Here is a 22,266-nt window from a genome sequence, read left to right on the forward strand (position 1 = left end):
ACATTATCAAGAAAATTGATTAGTTGATGCTTTTCTCAAACATAACTTTGGCAAATTAAAACCATACCCTTCATCTCAGGTCGTTCATCTTCATTTCCTTTAATTCTTCTGGGAAGAGTATTATCTCCTGGAATACACTAAGCATTTTACCAAAGCAAACAAATCTGGACCCGTGAAATTAGAATGAATCTAAATTGCCAAACATGAGTTGTATTCAATTCCCCCATAGATACTTGCCTTAGACTCAAGCTTGCAGTTGAACACAGCTCAACATATTGAAACCTAGGAGTTATATTGCAATGTGAGATTTGGTTCATGAAGCTGAAGATGCCTATGTATGTGTGTATTCCAGTTTACCTTGAATGTGTGTGCACAATATTGGAGCAGAGTGCCTTCTCTCCATACCATGAATTGTAAATTAGTTTCATTCTCAGCCATTTTAGCAGCTGACTGGGAAAGGTTATGGAGAAAAAGGACATTCTTGCTGGGTGCATCAAGGTCCTTATATTTCAGCCAGTCTGGGAAACTTTTCTTCTTTCATACAATGCATCTGTACTGTAGAAATTGATGCAGTTTGACACCACTTTAACTGCCATGACTCAATGCTATAGAATCATAGGAGTTGTGCTTTTATAAGATCTTTGGCCTCCTCTGCCTAATAGTGCTGGTGCCTCACCAAACTACAACTCCCAGGAGCCTGTAGCATTGAACCATGGCAGTGAAAGTGATGTCAAACTGTGTGAAGTCTTGACTCTGCCCTTTTCCTCTTCTCTGCTTTAGTTCCCCCTGTTTATAGGTTTTCCCAATAGTGTAGATATCTTCCTTTGTATTATTTTTTGGGTGGGGCATAACAAACCCCAGAGGTGAGCCTTAGTTGGTCTATTCCATATCCCTGTATAGAACTCTCTTGCTGGACTCCTTTTTTCTACAGTTACTAGAGGCTTGGGACATTGTCTGGAAATCCTAGGCCAAAGCAATCCAAAAACAGACATCCTTAGCACCAGCATTCAGCTGTATTGTTATACCAGCAGTCCAAAAGACAGCAGAAGCTTATGACCAGTTTAAACTTCACAAGAAAGAAGATTGAGACAGTTTATTGGCAACAACTTGTAAACCATCACTTTGCACCAGAGGCAGAAGACTCCAGAGAGATGTCTGTGAACAGAAAACTCTCCTTTTGTAATGTATTGTTTTAAGTTATCTTATGATAGTCACGGGTTGAGTTAACCCTTTATTCATGTTGTTTACAGTAAACTCATTTTGGTTATCTTTTCACCTTGTCTAAAGTTCCTCTGTCTGCTAAGAGTCTTAATCTTAACAGAAGGTATACAAATAGCCCCCAAGTAAAGCCAGACACTATAGTTTTCACAAAGGCTTGGGTGTGCCATGATAAACTGCATTAATTCCCCAGTGTAGATGTACCCTCATACATCAGCCTGGTATACATATGCCCAAATTTGAAGATTCTCAGAACAAGTTTCTCTCCCTTTCCCATTTAGCATTTTAGCATCATGAATATGGAACTCCTATCCTGCATAGACACTGTCAATATGTCTGTCAAGTTCTTCTTCCCCTTATGTTACTCTTTGAGATTTGGAATGAATAAAATACATTATTGATAAAAGAATCCCTCCTCGGCCAGGGAAACCAATGGGGTAACCACGGGCAAGTCATACACTCTCAGCCTCAGACCACATCCTGCAAAAATGTGAAAGGCTCACCTTGTGTTGGAAATTAGTCATAATGAATGGGAAGGATGAGTGGGAAGGATGACAGCTGTAGTGTAAAAAACAAGGGGGAAACAGATTGGGAAATGCTCTCACAATTGGGAAGAAGAGGAAAGGAAATCCGAACTGCTCTTTCTGCAGCAGCTTTTCCTCCCATGTGTCTCTTCTCATGTGAACAGATGCTATTGCCTTCTATTACTTAATCAGACCATTTGTCGATTTCTCGCCCTTGACTGACTGTTCCATACCTCAGATGAAAACGAAGAGTTTTTTCTCCCTTTCCCTCTGAAACAATTTGCCAGAAGAAGCTGATCACTGAATCATAGTCATGCATTCCAGGGTTTTGTTTATTTTTAATACTGTTTATATTTAATTCTATTTTAATGTTTGTATACTTTAGGTCTGAAAAAGTATTGCATTGGTTTTACTGTAAGTCACTTTGAGTCCCTTGATAATATGATGGCATGATGATAATGATGATGATGATGATGATGATGATGATGAAGGAGCCCCCATTGGCGCAGTGGGTTAAAGCCCTGTGCCGGCAGGACTGAAGACTGACAGGTCGCAGGTTCGAATCCGGGGAGAGGTGGATGAGCTCCCTCTGTCAGCTCCAGCTCCTCATGCGGGGACATGAGAGAAGCCTCCCACAAGGATGAGAAAACATCAAAATCATCCGGGCGTCCCCTGGGCAACGTCCTTGCGGACGGCCAATTCTCTCACAACAGGACACTCCTGACACGACAAAAAAAAAATGATGATGGTGATTATTATTATTATTATTATTATAGGATCAGCATCACAGGTAGGAGGAGCTGTGGTGGTGCAATGGATTAAAACCTTGTGCTGCTGAACTGCTGACCTGAAGGTTGGCAGTTGGAATCCATAAGGTTAGCTCCCATCTGTCAGCTCCAGTTTTTGCCAATCTAGCAGTTCAAAAACAAGCAAATATGAGTAGATAAAGAGGGACCACTTTGACAGGAAAAGGCAAATAAATGCTCCAAGCAATCATGCTGGCCACACAACCAGGAGGTGACAATGCAGGTTCCTCGGCTTGAAAATGGAGAAGCACCTCATCAGAGACAGAGATGTGCACCGCCTCCAGAAGCCAGAAATGAAAGGAGAAGCTTCTTTGTTTGTGTTTGTGTTTCTTATTGTATATGATTGTAAAGGCATTGAATGTTTGCCTATGTATGTTTCAGCAGTGGTCAGGGGAGCTTTTGCACAATTAAAACTTGTGCGCTAGCTGCGCCCGTACCTTGGGAACTCTGACTTGGCCACAGTGGTCCACGCTTTGGTTACATCCCGTTTAGATTACTGCAACGCTCTCTATGTGGGGTTGCCTATGAAGACTGCCTGGAAGCTCCAACTAGTCCGGCGAGCGGCAGCCAGAATACTAACATGAGTGGGGTACAGGGAGCATACTATTCCTCTGTTGCGCCAGCTCCACTGGCTGCCAATTAGCTTCCGAGCACAATTCAAAGTGCTGGTGTTAACCTATAAAGCCCTAGTTTACCTATCCAAACGTATTCTCCCCTACGAACCATCTAGATTGTTAAGATTGTCTGGAGGGGCCCTGCTCTCAGTCCCACCAGCCTCACAAGCGTGTCTGGTGGGGACGAGGGACAGGGCCTTCTCGGTGGTGGCCCCTCGGCTCTGGAACTCTCTCCCACTGGAGATCAGAACTGCCCCTCCCATCTTGACGTTCAGAAAACAGGTGAAAACCTGGCTATGGCAATTGGCATTCGACGAGTGAGTCAATATTCTGTGATATGGATGGATGACGACGAATGATAAACAACGATTTTATTGTGACGACTGACCATTGTAATTATTTGATTGCATTTTGCTATTTTAATGTTTTAGTTTAATATGTAATACTAGCTGTGCCCTGCCATGCGTTGCTGTGGCCTATAGTAAAACTTATCAAAGTTGAGGTAGATATCTGGACTATTATGAAAGAGAGGTCCCTACCTATTCCTTCCCCCTTTTCCTCCCCCTTTCTCTCCTTTCTTCCTTCTCTACCTCTTTCTTTCTTTCACTACTTGGTTTCATCCTTCTCTCTTTCCTTCATTCCCTCCCCCTTTCTTCCTTTGCCTTTCTTCCCTCCCTGTTTGCTTCCTTCTTTCACTTTTTATTTCCTTTTATTTTACCACCATCATAACAATAACAATAATGCAATGCATTGCCTCTGGAACCTGAGACCTCTCCCATTCCTCCAGGGTCTCATAGGAACAATAGCATAATAATAATAATAATAGAAATAACAACCTTTACCCGCCACGTGTTGCTGTGGCCAATATTCCCTCTTTCTCTCCTTCTTTCCCTCCTTCCTTCCTTCCTTCCCTCCCATCTTTCCTTCTCCTCTTCTTTCTCTATCTCTTTCCTTCCTTCCCCCTTTTTCTTTCTTTTCTGCTGTCTCTCTTTTCCTTCCATCTTTCCTTTTCTTTCCTTTTCTTCTTCCTTCTTTCTCTAACTTTCCTTCCTTCCCCCTTTTTCTTTACCTCCCTTTCTCTTTCTTCCTTCTTTCCTTCCTTCCTGTCTTTCCTAGATTTTGACAGGGCGGGAAGGGGCGGGGTGGGGTTTGGAGGTGGCCTGAAGTAAAAGGAGGTAAGATTGGGGTGGGGGAGTGATGGAGCGTGGGGTTGTGTGTGTGTGTGCAGCGGCGGGGGGAGTGATGGAGCATGGGGTTGCGTGTGTGTGTGCGGCGGCGGGGGGGGGGAGTGATGGAGCGTGGGGTTGTGTGTGTGTGTGCGGCGGCGGGGGGAGTGGGGTTGCGTGTGTGCGTGCGGCGGCGGGGGGAGTGATGGAGTGTGGGGTTGCATGTGTGTGTGCGGCGGCGGGGGGAGTGGGGCTGCGTGTGTGCGTGCGGCAGTGGGGGAAGTGATGGAGTGTGGGGTTGCGTGTGTGTGTGCGGCGGTGGGGGGAGTGATGGAGTGTGGGGTTGTGTGTGTGTGTGCGGCAGGGGTGTGTGTGTGTGCGGGAAGCGGCGCGGTGGGGCTTGGAGTGGGCATGGTTTCCGCAGAGGGAACGTTGGCCAGAAGGGCATGTGCGCGCGCCAGGGAACTTGCGGCTGGGCGCCAATGCGCATGCTCAGTTGTTTTGCCGTTTTGTGAGTGTGTTGTTGTGTTGTTTTTCATTTTGAGTAGATATGTTTGTACCTTGTGGGTTGTGTTATGGGCATGGGAATTTTGGTTAAGTTTTGTTGGGGGATTTTTTAGTTTTGTTGTTTTGCCATTTTGTGAGTGTGTTGTTGTGTTGTTTTTCATTTTGAGTAGATATGTTTGTACCTTGTGGGTTGTGTTATGGGCACAGGGATTTTGGTTAAGTTTCGTTGGGGGTTTTTTGAGTTTTGTTTTTTTGCTATTTTGAGTGTGTTGTTGTGTTGTTTTTCATTTTGAGTAGATATGTTTGTACCTTGTGGGTTGTGTTATGAGCATGGGAATTTTAGTTAAGTTTCGTTGGAGAATTTTTTAGTTTTGTTGTTTTGCCGTTTTGTGAGTGTGTTGTTGTGTTGTTTTTCATTTTGAGTAGATATGTTTGTACCTTGTGGGTTGTGTTATGGGCACAGGGATTTTGGTTAAGTTTCGTTGGGGTTTTTTTGAGTTTTGTTGTTTTGCCGTTTTGTGAGTGTGTTGTTGTGTTGTTTTTCATTTTGAGTAGATATGTTTGTACCTTGTGGGTTGTGTTATGGGCATGGGAATTTTGGTTAAGTTTCATTGGGGGGTTTTTGAGTTTTGTTTCCTCGTTGGATGCCCCTAACAAATTTATATATATAGATGATGTTTAATGACTGTTTGTGATATTACTGTTGGAAACTGGCCCGAGTCCCTCGACAGAGGTGAGAAGACCGGTATACAAAATTGCTAAATAAATAAATAAATAAATTTCCTGGCTGCACTCTGCAGTTCCAGCATAGAGCCATGATATAGTTTGTAACAATACAGTCTAGCTGTCCTCTGTGACTCCAGTGCACTTTCTTCCCAAATCCTCTCCTTCCACCCACCTGCCCTACGGTCTGTGTTGTGCTCAAGCAGAATGCATGGCTATGCAGAAGGATAATTGTTTTCCAGATGCAAAGGAAGGCCATCAGGAAGCCTGCTGAATTTGTTGCTATTTCATTTGTGCCGGTCAATTTGTATGGCTCACTGGCCTCCCTGCTTTTGCAGAAAGACCCTCTCAAAGCTTATGTGCCACCAAGCAAATAATAGCATCTTGCTTTCCGAAAAGCCTCTGTTTCCACACCAAAAAGGGAGGGTAAGATTGCTGCTGGAGCCCTATTGTGATTTAATGGATTTCAGGCAGATAATCTCACAATAGTTATCAGGGACACATTGAGGGCTGTAAACATAGAATCATAATGACGGATGAGTAATGCTCTTCCCTCTGTGAATTCTGTGTCATTGTTGTGCTTTGAACTTCACTTTTGTAGTGGCTGCTCTGATGAAGAACCAGCAACTCCTTGAAACACTTCGGAGTAAGTTCATTGCCCCTTGTCAGAACAAAACACATTTAGTTCCTTTGTAGACTTCTACAAAGGCAAGGAGGAAGCTATGAATGCATCTATCCTACGCAGAGCAATTTCAGTTTGACTTTTATCTCATTGGCAAGAATAGCCATATTTGGTCTGCTTGAATGTCCTTGCTTTGCTTTGGAACACAAAGTCGTCATGTTTTGAGTATATAACTCATGTTCCTTTATTAATTATGGATTGAGCAGTTGATTTTGCTCTTTTAAGATAAACACATTTCAGTTTAATATTTGATGACAGACTGCACGATAGCTTAATAGCTATATAGATAATAGAGAGAGGGAGAGAGAGGCTATAGAGAGACATCAGAATTGCAAAGGGATCTTGTAGCATCTTTGAGAAAATATGAGAAAAGGATAGCATAGGCTTTTGTATACTTACGTCTGCTTCAATTTCTACATCTAGAGTTATGTATTCATTCTGCTGTCCACTCTGAATGTTGAATGACAATATTGTACAACAATTCCAAGAAACCAAATGTGGAACTGAATGCATGGCTAATGCGTGGGTGTCATGCCATACCTGGAGGAGGCTTCCTTGAATGAAGAAAAGAGCTGTGTCAAGGGGACAATCTCTAGCCCAATTGTGAAATTTATTTATTTACCATATTTATATATCACCCCTCTCAGCCCAGAGGCGACTCAGACACAGGACGCAGACACAGGAAGCCTGATTTGTTATTGTTTTCCATGTATACCTGTGTCATGTTAATTATTTGGTTTGTTTGTTATGTACTGAAATGTGCAGAACCTGCTCCATCCCAGGCAACCCCAGCAGATTTGGAGGATTAGATGAAGGCTCTGCATCCGCCATACACTGACAGTTAAAATGTAGGAATTACAGTGTAGTAAGGGAACCAATTCCTATGATTCTATAGGATTGAGCCATGGCAGCTAGAGAAGTATCAAGCAGCATTAATTCTACAGTGCAGATTCACCCCTGGGTTTACTGATCAACTAATCTGTATTCAACTAATTGAAAACTCATCAACTAATCTGTCACTGGTTTTGAAGATGGTGTCAGGAAGAACAATTTGGCTTTCTGTACCATGGTCTGCTTTCCCAGGAAGACGGCCTACTGGCACAGGATGGGTTGCACCTCACAAAAGTAGGAAGGAATGCTTTTGCTCAGAGACTGGCAATCCTGATCAGGTGGACCTTAAACTAAGTTGTGTTGGAGAGGGTGACATTATCCTTGGGAACAATTGTTTATCAAGGCCTGGAATGAACAACCAAAAGGCTAAAAAGAGAGTTTGACAAACACAAGTATCAAGCGGCAAGAGGACAATAATCTCCAATGGCTAAGGGGAATGCCCCACAGTCTCAGATGTCTTTACACTAATGCCCAGAGCATGGAAAATAAAACAAGATGAGCTGGAACTCCTAGTATAACAAAACAGTTATGATGTCATAGGCATAACTGAAACCTGAAACCTGATCAAGTCCTATAATTGAAATGTAGCAATTGAGGGGTATAACCTATTTCAGAGAAATAGACCAAACAGGAGAGGGGTTGGAGTAGGATTGTATGTTAAAAATATTTGCACATGTGAATAGATGCATGACTTCAATCCTAGAACCCAGGTTGAGGGCATCTGGATAAGAATTAAGGACTGAAAAAGATGTAGTTGTGAGGGTCTACGATAGACGTTCAAGCCCGATGGAAGAACTTCCTTGACCAGATGACCAGACATGAGGAAAGAAGAGTTATAATAGTAACAGGGACAGGAATACTAAAAGAGAAGGGGGGATGATGAGTGGGAGTTTCTTAAACGTGGGATACTGAAGGCACAACTGCAACCAGTTCCCAAAAGGAGAAAAATAAGAGAAGGGTAAAGAAACCAAAATGGATGTCCAAAGAAGTTTTCGCTGAGCTAAGATTTAAAAGAGACATGGACAATAAATAGAAAAAGAGGGAAATTTCTAGAGAGGAATTCAAATAACAAACATATGTAGAGAAAAGGTTTGTAAGGCTAAAGCACAAAATGAGATAAAGCTTTCCAGAGAAATTAAAAACAATAAAAGAGGTTTAATTGGTTATGTCAGTAGAAAAAGGAAGAAAAAAGAAATTATAGGACCTCTGCATGGAGAAGATGATGGAATGCTTACCGGATAGGGAAAAGGCAGAACTACTCAACACTTTCTTTGCCTCGGTCTTCTCCCAAAAGAATATTGATATTCAATCTGAGCGATACAGAATGGACAAAGTAATAGAGGAAATGCAACACAAAATAGGTAAAGAAGTAGTCCAGGAATACCTGGCCATTCTAAACAAATTCAGGTATTCAGATCCAGATGAACGACATCCAAGAGTATTGAAGGAACTAACAGGAGACATTTTAGAACTACTGGCAATAATCTTTGAGAATTCTTGGAGAACAGTAGAAGTCCCAGCAGACTGCAGGAAGGCAACTGTTGACTATCTTCAAGAAGTGAAAAAAGGAGCACCCAAATAATTATCTTCTAATTAGCCTAACATCAATACCAGGGCAGAGTCTGGAAAAAACAATTAAGGGAGCAATCTGCAATCACATAGAAATGAATGCTGTGATCAGTAAAAGTCAACATAGGTTCCTGAAAAACAAGTCATTCCAGACTAAACTTTTCTCTCTTTTTTTGAATAGAGTTACAAGCTTGGTAGATGCAGGTAAGGCTGTGGAGGTAGCATTTCTTGATTTCAGTAAGGCCTTCGACAAGGTCCCCCATGATCTCCTTGCAAACAAAATAGGCAATGCTATTGTTAGGTGAGTCTGTAATTGAATAAGTGACTTAATCCAAAGAGTGTTCACCAATGGTTCCTCTTCCTCTTGGAAAGAAGTGAATAGTGTCATAGGGTTCTGTCTTGCCACCTGTACAGGAGTTGATTATAAATTGTATGATTTTAACTGTATTTGTGTTTAGATTGGCTGCAGTAATGCTGGAGCGGCCTAAGTCAGAGGAGTCCTCCATGTGTGTTGCCATGGAGACCGATGCAGGAGAGAGGGAAGTGGAAGGAGCTTAGAGGGGAGAGTTTGAAAAATCGACAGTTAAAAATCAGTTAGGGTTTAGGTTTAGAGGAGTGAGCAGTCCGGGTTTAGGTTCAGAGGAGTCAGGAGTTAGGTTCAGAGGAGTGAGGAGTTAGGAGTTGGAAGAGAAGGAAAGGAAAGGTGGCGGAGTGACTTGTGAAGCAAAGCTTTGAGGCTTTGAAAAGTTGGGTTTGGCTATTGGAAGTTTCTCAGGCTAGTGCAGCCGAATGGTGAAACATAGCTGGTATTCTGTTAATCTAAGAAGAGGCTAAATAATAGTTTACTTAGTATTTGATCTAGGGAGGATCAAATAAGGGAAACATCCCTGTATTGAAACTTTGTCTGAAACAAGTGCTCTACGTCAGAAAGATACTGTGTTACTTGAAAGAATGAACTGTTAAAATTACAAGTATTATTCCAAGTGCAACAAGGAAAAGTTACGTCTTGCAACCACACGCTGTGTACTTAATAAAATTGTTAACTTTTATTTGAAGATTGCCTCAGCTCCGTCTATTCTGTGTCCAAAGTGCCATTTCTCACAATATTACAACTTACCTCACGTGATGGCAGAAACGCAGGGAAAAGTAACCAAATAAATCTACATTCTTCTCTGCAGTCACGCTACTGTATATACAGTGTAATTACTACTAAATTATTACTTTCTTAATAAAGGAGGAGGTGCAATTGAACAGCCTCCCTTCCAACTTGATGGTAAATTTGGTTCCTAATCGGCAACCTCCATTGCAAATTGGCCAGTTCTTTTTAAAATTGGGAACTGGGGTAAAATCTCCTGAATACTGGTTCCTTTCAAATTGGTGGCAACAATAAATCATCCCTCCGCTCCCTTGCTTCTTTTCACCACCTTTTCACATGAGATGTTTTTGCCCTGTTTTGCAGGCCCCATTTTATGCAAAGCAAGGGCCTACAGTGTGCCATTGCACAACGAACTGCAGGCCCCACCCACGTTCCTCCCAAAGTGGAGGGGAAGCACTGGAAATCTCCCTGGTGTAGAGCTTTTGCTAATAATAATACAATACTGATGATGCAGTTATAGTAATAAGATCACAATTGTCAAGTGCAGAACTTTATTCTTCCTAAAGCACAAATAGCTGCCTAGCAAAATGGCCGTTTTGCACAGCAAGAGTCATAAAGCTCAATCATAGTATACTATCATCACAGACATTTCAGTAGATAATTAAGAACATTGTTTTTCAACCAGCCAGCCAATCACGGCCCATTTAATTCCATAGGCATTTCAACCAGCCAGCTAATCATGGCCCATTTAACTCCATAGGCACAGAGCAGTAAAGCTATATATTTCTATTTCTTTTTGAAACTGCTGCCCTAGAAAAGATGGATAGAAGGAAGGAGAGAAAAGAAGGAGATGGGCATGGGCATGGGGATGGGAGTCTACTAATCATAAATGATGGGTTTTTTGCATGTGCCTGCTTAAGGCTGTACCTAAACTGAAGAACTATAGCAGTTTCTTAAATGAAAAAGTTAATGAGATGAATGTACAGGAATGTGTGTATGTGTGTGTGTGTGCATGAATCTCAAGAGGGTGCCGTTAGGCTGGTGGGCGGGTGTCTGATGGGTAAAGCAATCCCATGCATAATACCTAATTTCTGCAACGATCCACCCAAGTCAGCTGGTGGGTGGATTATGATTTGGGTGCTTTTTTCTGTCTGCTTCGAGACAATTAGTCTTGTATCAATACTGTGAAATTGGGCTCTTAAAAGAACAATCTGCAGATATTGCCTTCCACCTGACAGCACACAAACTTCTTAAAACTTTAGAAATTCTGGGTTCAGAGATGTAACTGGGTAATTATGTAGGCATTTTGCCTTAATGTCTTTGGAGGGAAAAGGTTGAAAATTTATGAAAACATCCACCCACCAATTCAAAGACCTTCTGAACTCTCTGCAGTGGAGCTCAGGCTTTCCACTTCAGTGCAGCATTGGATCTGCACCCAATTTTATTCTGTATTTTTATTCTGAGCTATCCAAGGGAGTGAACCTATTTAGTGGGTAGGGTTAAGCCCTTGGACACTCTTTCATCCAAAGCCAACAGCAACTTGGCTAAAACAGGAGCTACCTGACAGTGTGGTTCAAATAGCGGTGCAAGGCTGGATCTAAGACCACCTTCATGGGAACGTTAGCTGGGAATGTTGGAGAAGGCCTTCTCTGAGGTTGCTCCTCCAAGGCTGGTTTCCTTCTCCCTGTCATTATGTTGTCAGGTCAGGATCTTTCTAGTCCAGGAGCTGTCTCAGAACTGATCGTTTCATAGGAATGTGTTTTCTGTTTTAGTGCTCAACTACTTGTTTACTGCTTTCATGGAGATTAGGACAAGGAACAATGGCTACAAACTACAAGAAAGGAGATTTCATCTGAACATGAGGAAGAACTTCCTGACTGTGAGAGCCGTTCAGCAGTGGAACTCTCTGCCCTGGAGTGTGGTGGAGGCTCCTTCTTGGGAAGCTTTTAAACAGAGGCTGGATGGCCATCTGTCAGGGGTGATTTGAATGCAATATTCCTGCTTCTTGGCAGGGGGTTGGACTGGATGGCCCATGAGGTCTCTTCCAACTCTTTGATTCTATGATTCTGTACTTAATTTCCTAGGCCCTCCAGTGAGACTTTATTATAACTTCAAGAAGAAGTAATTTATTTCAACAGAGATCAATATTCCTATTTCTACAGTATGTTCAGTGTATATAGGGGACCATGATAATGATAATGATGATGACAGATAATGCCTATAGCTCCTAGTAAAGCCAATGAGATTTAAACCAATGAGCTTCCCCTATGCGTCAACTCACTATTCATGAATTGATTCGGTAGTGATCCATTAGTTGAGCAAAGTGATTCAGATTAGTATGGGGTGGAATACTATGGGATTGATGCCTTCACTTGTCCCCATCCTTTTGAGTTAATAATGGGCCTATGTTCAACTAACTTCATTTGAATGTGTCTATCTCATTGACATTAATGGTGCCAGGCTGGGGGCAAGGGGTGTATCCTACTATGGGGTCATGAAATGGATTGGGAATAACTCATCATTATAACATACTTGTTACATCTTCAGCAGCAGCTTTCCACCCATCTAACAAAATTCTCTCTCTGCCCCCCCCCACGACACCCCCCCCCCCAAGTTATTCTCAAAACAAGGGCTAAGAAAATGCAGCTTTGACTCAAAAGCCCCTGCTGTATGCTTCATGTGAACAGCAAGTATTTAAACTTGTGGTGCAGTCCATAATTCCCAAAGCCCCACTATAGGAGACAAAACCTACAAAACATAGAAACACGGCAGCTTATAGTCATACAGTGGATAGGAAGCATTCCAACATCCAGCAGATCAACACATGAAAAAATACACAATCTCATGAAACCGCTTACAAGAAATACTTCCATCAGGAATTCTGTACAATCAGCAGTAAGAAGGCGGAGGCACGGTTCCTTCTTTCTGTTTGGATCCAGTTCTGCAGGATCATTGTTCTAATAGTTTGAGTCCAGTTTCTCATTTTTTTTCTGTTTTTAAAATCCTTTTTTTTTCTTTTGTTCTTGCAGGCACAGAAAGGAAATATTCAAATTTTTTTCAGGCACACTAAAGTCCGAGCTGTATATTACACACCAATACATTTAACAAGGCTCCAATGGCCTCCTTTTTGAATAAAAAGTAGCAATGGCAAACACTGGGTTTGAACAGAGAAGCAGAGAAGCGAAAGGGGTCTGCTTCGTCCTTTCTCCGGCCGCTGCTTTCCCTTTTGAACTTCCTCTGGCTATGGTTCTCCTGAAGAGTTTTAGAGGCACATGGTTTTACCATGCAAAAGAATTGCTAGGTCTGCTTAGGAGAAACAAGGCTGGGTTTCAACAGGATTGGAGCAGGTCATTCAAAGCAGAAAAGTGTATTTTGGTGGAGAGCGGTTAAGCAGATAGAATGGCAGTTGCTGAGGTTGGAATGTAAGTGGTCAACCTCTGAACAACATGAAGGAATGGTAGTACCTCTGTGCCTTTATCAGTCAAGGATATGTTGGGTATAGTCATGGTATGAGCCCTTTTTATAACACGCAACATAGGTGCTTTCTTGGGAATGGCAACATCAACCCACTCTTATGTGAGGGGGGATACAGTTGGCCAACAGCTTGTCCTCATGGAACTCCCCACCAGTTAGGCTCCTTTCTTGGTAGAAGTCCATCATGAACCATTTAAGATTCTAAGAAAAACCCAAAAGGGATTTAGCTGACCCTACTAGAGATTTCTCTGAGACCCCATTAATTCATATATTCATAAGGCAGAGCTTGGGGGAAAAGGCATCCCCAGCAATTCCCCAGCAAACATGGCCACTGTCTGCATTTTCAAAGCTCTGCTGACAAGGCCATATGGAGAGAGATATTACATATGTATAGAGTGTTGGTAACTGCATTGATCAGTAAGGCAGGTTTCATCCTGTGCCTTTTGGGTGAAAGCAAACTGCCTTCCTTTCCATTTCTATTGCAGTGCCATTAAAACGAAGCTACAAAGTGTATTCTTTTATACAAGGAGGCTGGCATTTTAGCAACATTGAACCCCTGTATACTGAAACAGTATGTACATATCAAATGTTGGAGTTCGGCCGCAGGGAAAAGTCACCACCAAGGATAGAATTTGGCATGATTTAACCAGCCAATTCTTCCATAAGTCAACTGAGCAGTTTTAGACTTCCCACATCCTGCGGTTATGGATTTGAAACACCCTTGCAGATATGCAATGGACACTGGAATTGCCTTGACTGACAAAATGCTTCATTTCTAGTTTCCATCAGGAGACTAGCCCAGAATTCACAATGCAACAGGAGAGGGCAATAGGACTTAAATATACAGTATATAATATGTGTGCACACCTCCCTCTTTAGATGCTCTGTAATGCTTGGATCCAACAACCGCCACTGTTTTGTAAAGGGAATCCAGAAGTGGGCAGGGATTTCATCTTTTTATTATTATTATTACTTTTTAAACCTGCTGTTTAAGTCATTTCTTGAACTGACTTTTCACATGCTTGAATTTTGCCCCTTGAGTTTTATCCTTGTCCATGCTTGCCTGTGGCTACAATAGTTGCTGTGTTGCATTATCAAGGGTAAAAATCCCCTTTCAGATGTGCATTGATCAAGATGGTACACATTTCTCATCATTATCTCTGTGTGTGGCAGCTAGCTTTAGAGTATTCTTAGTTAAAATGAAGAAATTGGTATAATTGGAAATATGTATCAGATTTCCACAAGTCTGCTTCATCACCATAGGTCTCGATTCCATTCTGCTGCACCTATGCAGCAAAGGTTCAAAGGATTAAAACAAAGCATGAAGACGTCTTTCTATGCTCCCATTATTCAGAAACTGAAATGCACAGAACTGATTGGTTCATCCTTTCATTGTCAATAATTTAAGGAAATGTCTGTTACTCTCTTCGTGCCATTCTGGACTTCAGCTCCCACAAAACTCAAAGCCGGAACCCTCATTGTCTCATTGCAAAGTCTCATTGCAAAGCATTCTCGGAATAAAATTGTCTGATGAGCCATTGAAGCAATTCAAGTTGCAGAAGCAAAGAATGCTTTCTCTCTCTGTCTTTCACTTCTCAACTGCTGTGGCAGCAACAAAGAAACCCACAATAGCCAGGATGCGCATTAAACCTCTTTCATTCCATAATCCTTTGTATTTATGTGGCGTGCTCAAAGCCAACATGATCTGTGGCCTTGTGGAATCCAAGAGTCAATTGAAAATGCGGCCCTTAAAGAGAAAGAAGTATTACATTCTGATGTTCAAAATGCCTCACTTCTTTATTACCTGGGGGGAGGAATGCTCCAACATGTTCCTTCTCCCAGCTCACTGTGAGTTTCTAGCCCTGAATCAAAAATAATTGTTCTTTAAAGGGCTGTTATCTGAGTTAGCTCCGACGTCGGCGTCGTTGGGCTCTGTTGGCTGACCGGCACCATCGGAATTTCCACGCCTAGTCATGCCGGATTGTTAGTCCCGTCTGAATTCTTGCAAGCATAAGCCACATCCTTGGCAATGCTGCACATCCGGTTGGACATCTGAAGCTCTTTCCTAAAGGCAGATGGGAAGCAGAACTTCTTGAAGCAGGTCTTAAAGTTCTCATCTAAGAAAGCATAAAGGACTGGGTTCAGGCAGCTGTTGGTGTAACCCAGGGCAGTGCAGAAGTACAAGATGGCTAACTTGACCTCATTGTCTGCCTTGGCTCCCAGGCACCGGACCAGGACAAAGATGTGGACGGGGGTCCAGCAGATGACAAAGACGGCCACCACCACCAGGACCAAGCGAGCAATGCGCCGGAGATTTCGGTCCTTCTCCTTGGATCCGGAAAGAACACGGACATTCTTCAGGCGCCTGATCATGAGACTGTAGCAAATCGTGATGACCATGACAGGGATCATAAAGGAGAAGAGAAAAATGCAGATTCCAAAGATGGGATCCCAATATTCCACTGGTTCAGGGAGTCTGATCAGGCAGTCAATCTCTGCAAAGACAAGAAAGAATGGAAGGGTTTGGTCTCAAAAAAGGGAACCATTTAATCTTCAGCAATATATCTCCAACTCCAGGCATTTGCATATCACTATCTCATTTTAAGATATAATAATAATAATAATAATAATAATAATAATAATAATTTTTATTTATTACCCCGCCACCATCTCCCCAATGGGGACTCGAAGTGGCTTACATGAGGCCAAGCCCAAATGACAATTACAATAAAGAAAAACCAAAAACACAAACCGAAAATGCAAACAATAAACAATAACACCATAGTTACATAAAACATATGAATACATAACAATATAAAAAATAAAAAATATGCACAGTCACAATAATAATGGGCGGGCTACATGTAGTGATTAAAAGGGCAAACTGATTAAAACTAATTAAAAACTCGGGTGAGATAAAAGAGGGAGATAGGTAATTTATGGAGGAGGGCTCATTTGAGCAGGAGTTGTGGAATCAAGCTTTGGGGTTCAAAAATATCAAGATATATTTTTGAACCCAAAAGGAAGACTTGGAGGCTCCCTGTCCACTTATTCGGTTCTTTCAGAGACCACTGTATAGGTGTCACAGGAGGAAATATACGTATTTTAGTGGGCTGAATCCTATTATTTAGTCCCACTCTGAGCTGACCCACTAAATAAATTGTTGAGTGGTGAGTCAACACTTAAGCAAATCACATTTGGAGGCTCTAGAAACTAGAAAACATTGAATCATGTTTATTGTATATACTCATGTATAAGTCTAGAAAGTTTATTCAAAAATTGACCCCAAACAAGTAGGATTACTTACCCGTAGGTCAATATCAGTAATGTCTCCATGGGTCATACCAAAATCAATAAGCTTGTCCCCAAAATCTGCCTGCAACTTATATGTGATGTGAATTTATACCTGAGTTTAAATGGTAGTTACATATGCATGAATAAGTAATGTCTCCTGACCCAACATCCTCAAATGTATTTTACCCGGCAGCAGTCTCACTGAGGAATGGAAGTGTGGTAACTGGGACACAGGAGGAGGTGTTTCCATGCCAAAGAAATAGGACACTGTTGCAAATTTTTGTCACAGCCTTGCTTACTGTACATCTTCTTCTTCTGCTTAGTGTGGTTGCTGCCTGGTGGAATATATTTGGGGTAGTTGGACCAGAAAACAGATACATAACTAGATTATGCATGCACATATATAAGTAGGTGATATAGTAAATGAAGTGCAGAGAACAGCATTTTTTACATAGAAAAAAACATGTTTTGCAAACAAAATAATTTATACACTTAGCAGAAAATAAGTCTGACTGAACTCAGTGGGACTTATGTCCAAGAAGGCACAGCAGGCTTGCTTTGTTGGATTTTTTATTGTGGCTCAGCTGGCTGAGTGTCAGCTGCATTAAGATCACTCTGACCAGAGTTCGAAGCCAGCCCGGATCGGAGTGAGCTTCCGGCCAATTTTGTGTAGCTTGTTGTCGACCTTTGCAACCCGAAAGACAGTTGCATCTGTCAAGTAGGAAAATTAGGTACCACCTATGTGTGGGGAGGTTAATTAACTAATTTATGAGGCCATAAAAAGACTCTAGCAAAAAGCACTCTAGCAAAGCATGCGGGGAATGCTTCATCAAGGTCGCAAATGGACAATGAAAGTGACAGCTCCCCTAGCGGCCAGAAAAAGTTAAATAGCCTCTGTGTATGTCTATATACATTGTATGTCTAATTGGCATTGAATGTTTGCCATATATGTGTACATTGTAATCTGCCCTGAGTCCTCTGCGGGGTGAGAAGGGCAGAATATAAATGCTGTAAACAAACAAACAAACAAATAAATATTTTACTAATGAGCTCCACAAGTTCTAAGCCACAGCAGAGTTTGGGGAAATCCTTCTGTCTTTAGACCAGAGCTCTCTAAATCCCCTGCTAGCATGGCCAATGGGAGTCCCTTGTGCTGGAAGGACTACTGACCAACAGGTAGCAGTTTGAATCCGGGGAGAGTGGGTTGAACTCCCTTTGTCAGCACCAGCTCCCTGTGTGTGGACATGAGAGAAGCCTCCCACAAGGATGATAAAACATCTAATATCCGGGTGTCCCCTGGGCAGGGGCGGCTCAACCCATTATGCAAAGGAAGCATTTGCAGTATAGTTGATTTTGCCCAGGGGCGCTCTTGGGGAGCTCTTGGAGGAAAATAGACCTTGACATATGCGAGTTGTAGTTACTGGGATGTATAGTTCACCTACAATCAAAGAGCATTCTGAACTCCACCAATGATGGAATTGAACCAAATATGGCACACAGAACTCCCACAACGAACAGAAAATATATATCAGTGATTGGTTGGGGGCGCGCCAAAATTCTGTTTGCTTACCATTTAAAATTACCTAGGGCCGCCTCTGCCCTTGGGCAATGTCCTTGCAGACAGACAATTCTCTCACATCAGAAGCGACTTGCAATTTCTCAAGTCACTCCTGACATGGGGAAAAATGACAAATGGGATGTGCAAGGCAATGTCCTTGCAGGCAGACAATTCTCTCACACCAGAAGTGACTTGCAGTTTCTCAATTTGCTCCTGACATGGGGAAAAAAATGCCAAATGGGATGTGCAATCCTTATGCAATGGCTTTTTCAAGCTGTGCTCCACCTCCCAGCCGCTCATGCAATACTGTATTTCAGCTTTGCAAATACATTGGCAACAAGTCTTCCTTTTCCTTTTAATTCCTCCCAAATTGTTCTGGGAGCACAAACGATATGTCAAGAATGGCATTCAAGTCCCAACTCAACCCCATGCAAGCTCACGATTAGTCAGAGTTATTTTGCACTTGGGAAGTAATAAAGAAGGAATGCACAAGTCCCTTGAGTCTACAAGCAAGTTCCAAAGACAATTCCAGGGTTGGGTTTTTCTTTTTCTTTTCGGGTTTTGTGTTTAGCTTTTTTCTCTTCTTGTCATGACAAGCATCAATTGATGCTGTCTAGGCTGGTATTACGCATATGCAGTACTTTGCTAGATATTTTTTCCTGCCTTGCCTGGCAGGGGGATTAATATTTTTCAATGTGCTTAGATTTACATCTCATTTAAGCAGCAAGTATTCCACAAAGGAAAATATTGCCATTGCTTTGAGATAACTGTGCCACAATTCCAGCTATGTGCATAGTTATCATTGGACTGGGATAGACTTTGCCAATGGGGCCTTCAGGCTTTAACCCAAAAGACAGGGAAGGCTGCTGTGTTCAAAGGGCTCATTTGCATTTCTTGGTTCTGGATTCCTGCCAGCTTGTGTGCTGTTCCTCATTAGTCACTTTTCCCATCCCTTTTTTTTTTTTTTGCAACATCTGAGAAATATTGGAAGGTACGAGATTTTGCACTAGATAGCATTTATAGTTAATTTTATTGTACTCACCATCATTTTCATTCTCAGTCGATCCCATCACCATCACAGGGATCCCAAAGACCGAGGCCAAGGCCCAAATGCAAATGTTGACGAGTTTAGCTTTGTGGGGCGTGCGGATGTCCAAGGCCTTGATAGGGTGGCAGATGGCAATGTAGCGGTCCACACTCATCATGGTCAGGGTGAAAGTACTGGTGAACATGTTGTAGTAGTCAATAGAGATGGCAATCTTGCAGAGGGCGTTTCCAAATGGCCAGGAGCCCAGGAAGGTATCGGTGCCTTGGAAAGGTAAGGTCATTAGGCACAAGGTATCAGCCAGAGCCAGGTTAAAGATGTAGATGTTGGTTGCTGTCTTCATCTTGGTGAATCTAGACAGAGCAAAGAAGACACACAACAATGGAATTCAGATTCAGCGTAGCACAAAACTGGAACCGTATTCTCCATCAGTTACTGATGAACAGTTTATTTATTTACGGCATTTGTAGTCTGCCTTTCTCAGCCTTGCTGCACCTCAAGGCAGCCCACAGAAATAGCAATTTTAGTGCCATACATTCTGCATTGTTTAGTTTTTTTTCCCAAAAGCACCTTGAGCAATAACACTTCTTCTTCATTCTAGATGTTCAGACAATTTCACATAATGTGAGACCTGATTTGCATCCCCAAACCACAGAAAATTAAGGGGGGGAGAATGAAATTTGGGAGATGTATTGTTGAAGGCTTTCATGGTTGGAGTCACTGGGTTGTTGTGAGCTTTCCAGGCTATATTACCATGTTCCAGAAGCAGTCTCTCCTGTTGTTTCACCTACATCTATGGAAAGCATCCTCAGAGGTTGTGAGATCTGTTGGAAACTAGGAAAATTGAGCTTATATATCTGTGGAATGTCCAGCGTGGGAGAAAAAACTCTTATCTGTTGAGGTAGGTGTGAATGTTTGAAATGGCCACCTTTATTAGCATTTAATGGCCTAGCAGTTTCAAGGTCTGGCTTCTTATTGCCTTGGGGAATCCTTTGTTGGGAGGTGATTAGCTGGCCCTTATTGTTTCTTGTCTAGAATTCCCCTGTTTTTGAGTGTTGTTCTTTATTTACTGTTATGTTTTAGAGTTTTTTAAATACTGGTAGCCAGATTTTATTGATTTGCATGGTTTCTTCCTTTCTGCTGAAATTGTCCACATGCTTGTGAATTTCAGTGGCTTCTCTGTGTAGTCTGACATAGTAGTTGTTGGAGTGGTCCAGCATTTCTGTGTTCTGAGAGTTCTTTCTCCCACCCTGGACATTCCACTGATATATAAGGCCAATTTTCCTAGTTTCCAACAGACCTCAATCTCTGAGGATTCTCGTCACAGATACAGGTGGAACATTAGGAAACAATGCTTCTGGAACATGGTCGTACAGCATGGAAAACTCACAACACATACATTTGGAAGTAAATGGAAGTCCGTGTTAATTTTTATTTCTAAAATAGAAATATTGTTATTGTGTGCCTTCAAGTCATTTCCAACTTATAGTGACTATAAGGCCAACTTGTCATGAGGCTTTTTTTTTTTTTTGCAAGCTTTGTTTAGATAAGGTTTGCCATTGCCTTGCCCAGGGTTGTCTTTGAAAAGTAGGTTTATGTGAATTGTGTGACATAATGTTTTTATTTTGCTTATTTCAACTCTCCTACCATTTATCTTCACCAAATGATTGTATGTTCTAAGTTCGTATTTACTTTATGATTATCCCTATGAGGAGCGGCTTAAGGAGCTGGGCATGTTTAGCCTGAATAAGAGAAGGCTGAGAGGAGATATGATAGCCATGTATAAATATGTGAGAGGAAGCCACAGGGAGGAGGGAGCAAGCTTGTTTTCTGCTTCCTTGGAGACTAGGACGCAATGGAACAATGGCTTCAAACTACAAGAGAGGAGATTCCATCTGAACATGAGGAAGAACTTCCTGACTGTGAGAGCCATTCAGCAGTGGAACTCTCTGCCCCGAAGTGTGGTGGAGGCTCCTTCTTTGGAAACTTTTAAACGGAGGCTGGATGGCCATCTGTCAGGGGTGATTGGAATGCAATATTCCTGCTTCTTGCCAAAGGGGTTGGACTGGATGGCCCATGAGGTCTCTTCCAACTCTTTGATTCTATGATTCTACTGACATAGTGACTTAAGGCAACTAACAAGGAATCATCATCATTCTCTGATTCTATCAGTTTAGGAAGAGAGTTCCAAAGTCTGGAAGCACCCACCAAGAAGGCTATCTGCCTGGTTTCCACTAAACAAGCTTGAAAGGGTGCTGAAATAAAACAAAGATTATCCCAAAGATTGTAGAGCTCTAGTTGGCTCGCAAACTTGGATTCAAGCCATGTAGGACTTTATAGCACTTTGGATTCTGCCTGGAAATGAGCTGATAAAGTTATTATTTTTAGAGGAAGAATGTGCATGCAGAAATATGTCAATCACAGGTCTCAACCCTCCTAGACTAATACCCTAATGTAACACAGGAACAGTAGTATTGGAGACTCCCATTTAAATAGGTAATGAATCTGCCTTATGTTTAAGCATTAAGTGCAAAAGAGCCTTCTGAGGTTCTGAACATATTTTAGGGATTAGTTTTCCCACACTGGATATTTCTTTTAAAGTTGCAGACTAAAACCTGGAAGCCACCAGCTCTCAGCACACACAAATGGGCCCCCCTTGCCTTTTCTGCTCTCAGTGTGGCTCTTTTTGCAAGCCAAGGGTAGATTAAAAGAAGATTAAATCAAGCTGTTCCACAGACAAAGGGATGAGAAAAGAGGAAAAGATTTAGAGAGATCAAACGTAAAAATTGAATCATCAACTGCTCCATCTTACTCCAGCTTTTTGTATGATCAAGTACTGGATAAATATAGAGGGGAAAAAGAGTTATAGAAGATGATTTATTATAAATCCAATGGCATCTCAAAATCTTTCCATATAAGTACTATGATTGAAGAGTGTTGTGAAATTCTTGCCTGAGATTGCTATTTACTCGCTGATATCATTCCCACCTCCCTTTTCACATCACATCACCTTGTTCCCCTATCCCTGTGTGGTCACTTTGGATTGCTAGATGGAACAAAATCTCACAAGGCTGTGGTGTCACACTTCAAAAGTGAAAT

At 42.0% G+C, this 22,266-nt stretch overlaps 1 protein-coding gene across 1 annotated transcript in view; it reads right to left on the reverse strand.

Moving 5' to 3' along the window:
• Positions 1-9,678: 9,678 nt before the first annotated feature.
• The window catches only part of OPRL1 (opioid related nociceptin receptor 1), a 35,109-nt gene continuing 22,521 nt past the window's right edge, over positions 9,679-22,266 (reverse strand). The window contains exons 3-4 of the mRNA XM_060771929.2: positions 19,165-19,520; positions 9,679-15,765 (exon numbers count right to left, since the gene is read on the reverse strand). Coding sequence (XP_060627912.1) covers positions 15,242-15,765; positions 19,165-19,520 — 880 coding nt within the window. The 3' untranslated portion in view covers positions 9,679-15,241. The remainder of the gene's footprint in view (positions 15,766-19,164; positions 19,521-22,266) is intronic.

This window comes from Anolis sagrei, chromosome 4 (genome assembly GCF_037176765.1).
Source record: "Anolis sagrei isolate rAnoSag1 chromosome 4, rAnoSag1.mat, whole genome shotgun sequence".
Classification (NCBI taxonomy): Eukaryota; Metazoa; Chordata; class Lepidosauria; order Squamata; family Dactyloidae; genus Anolis; species Anolis sagrei.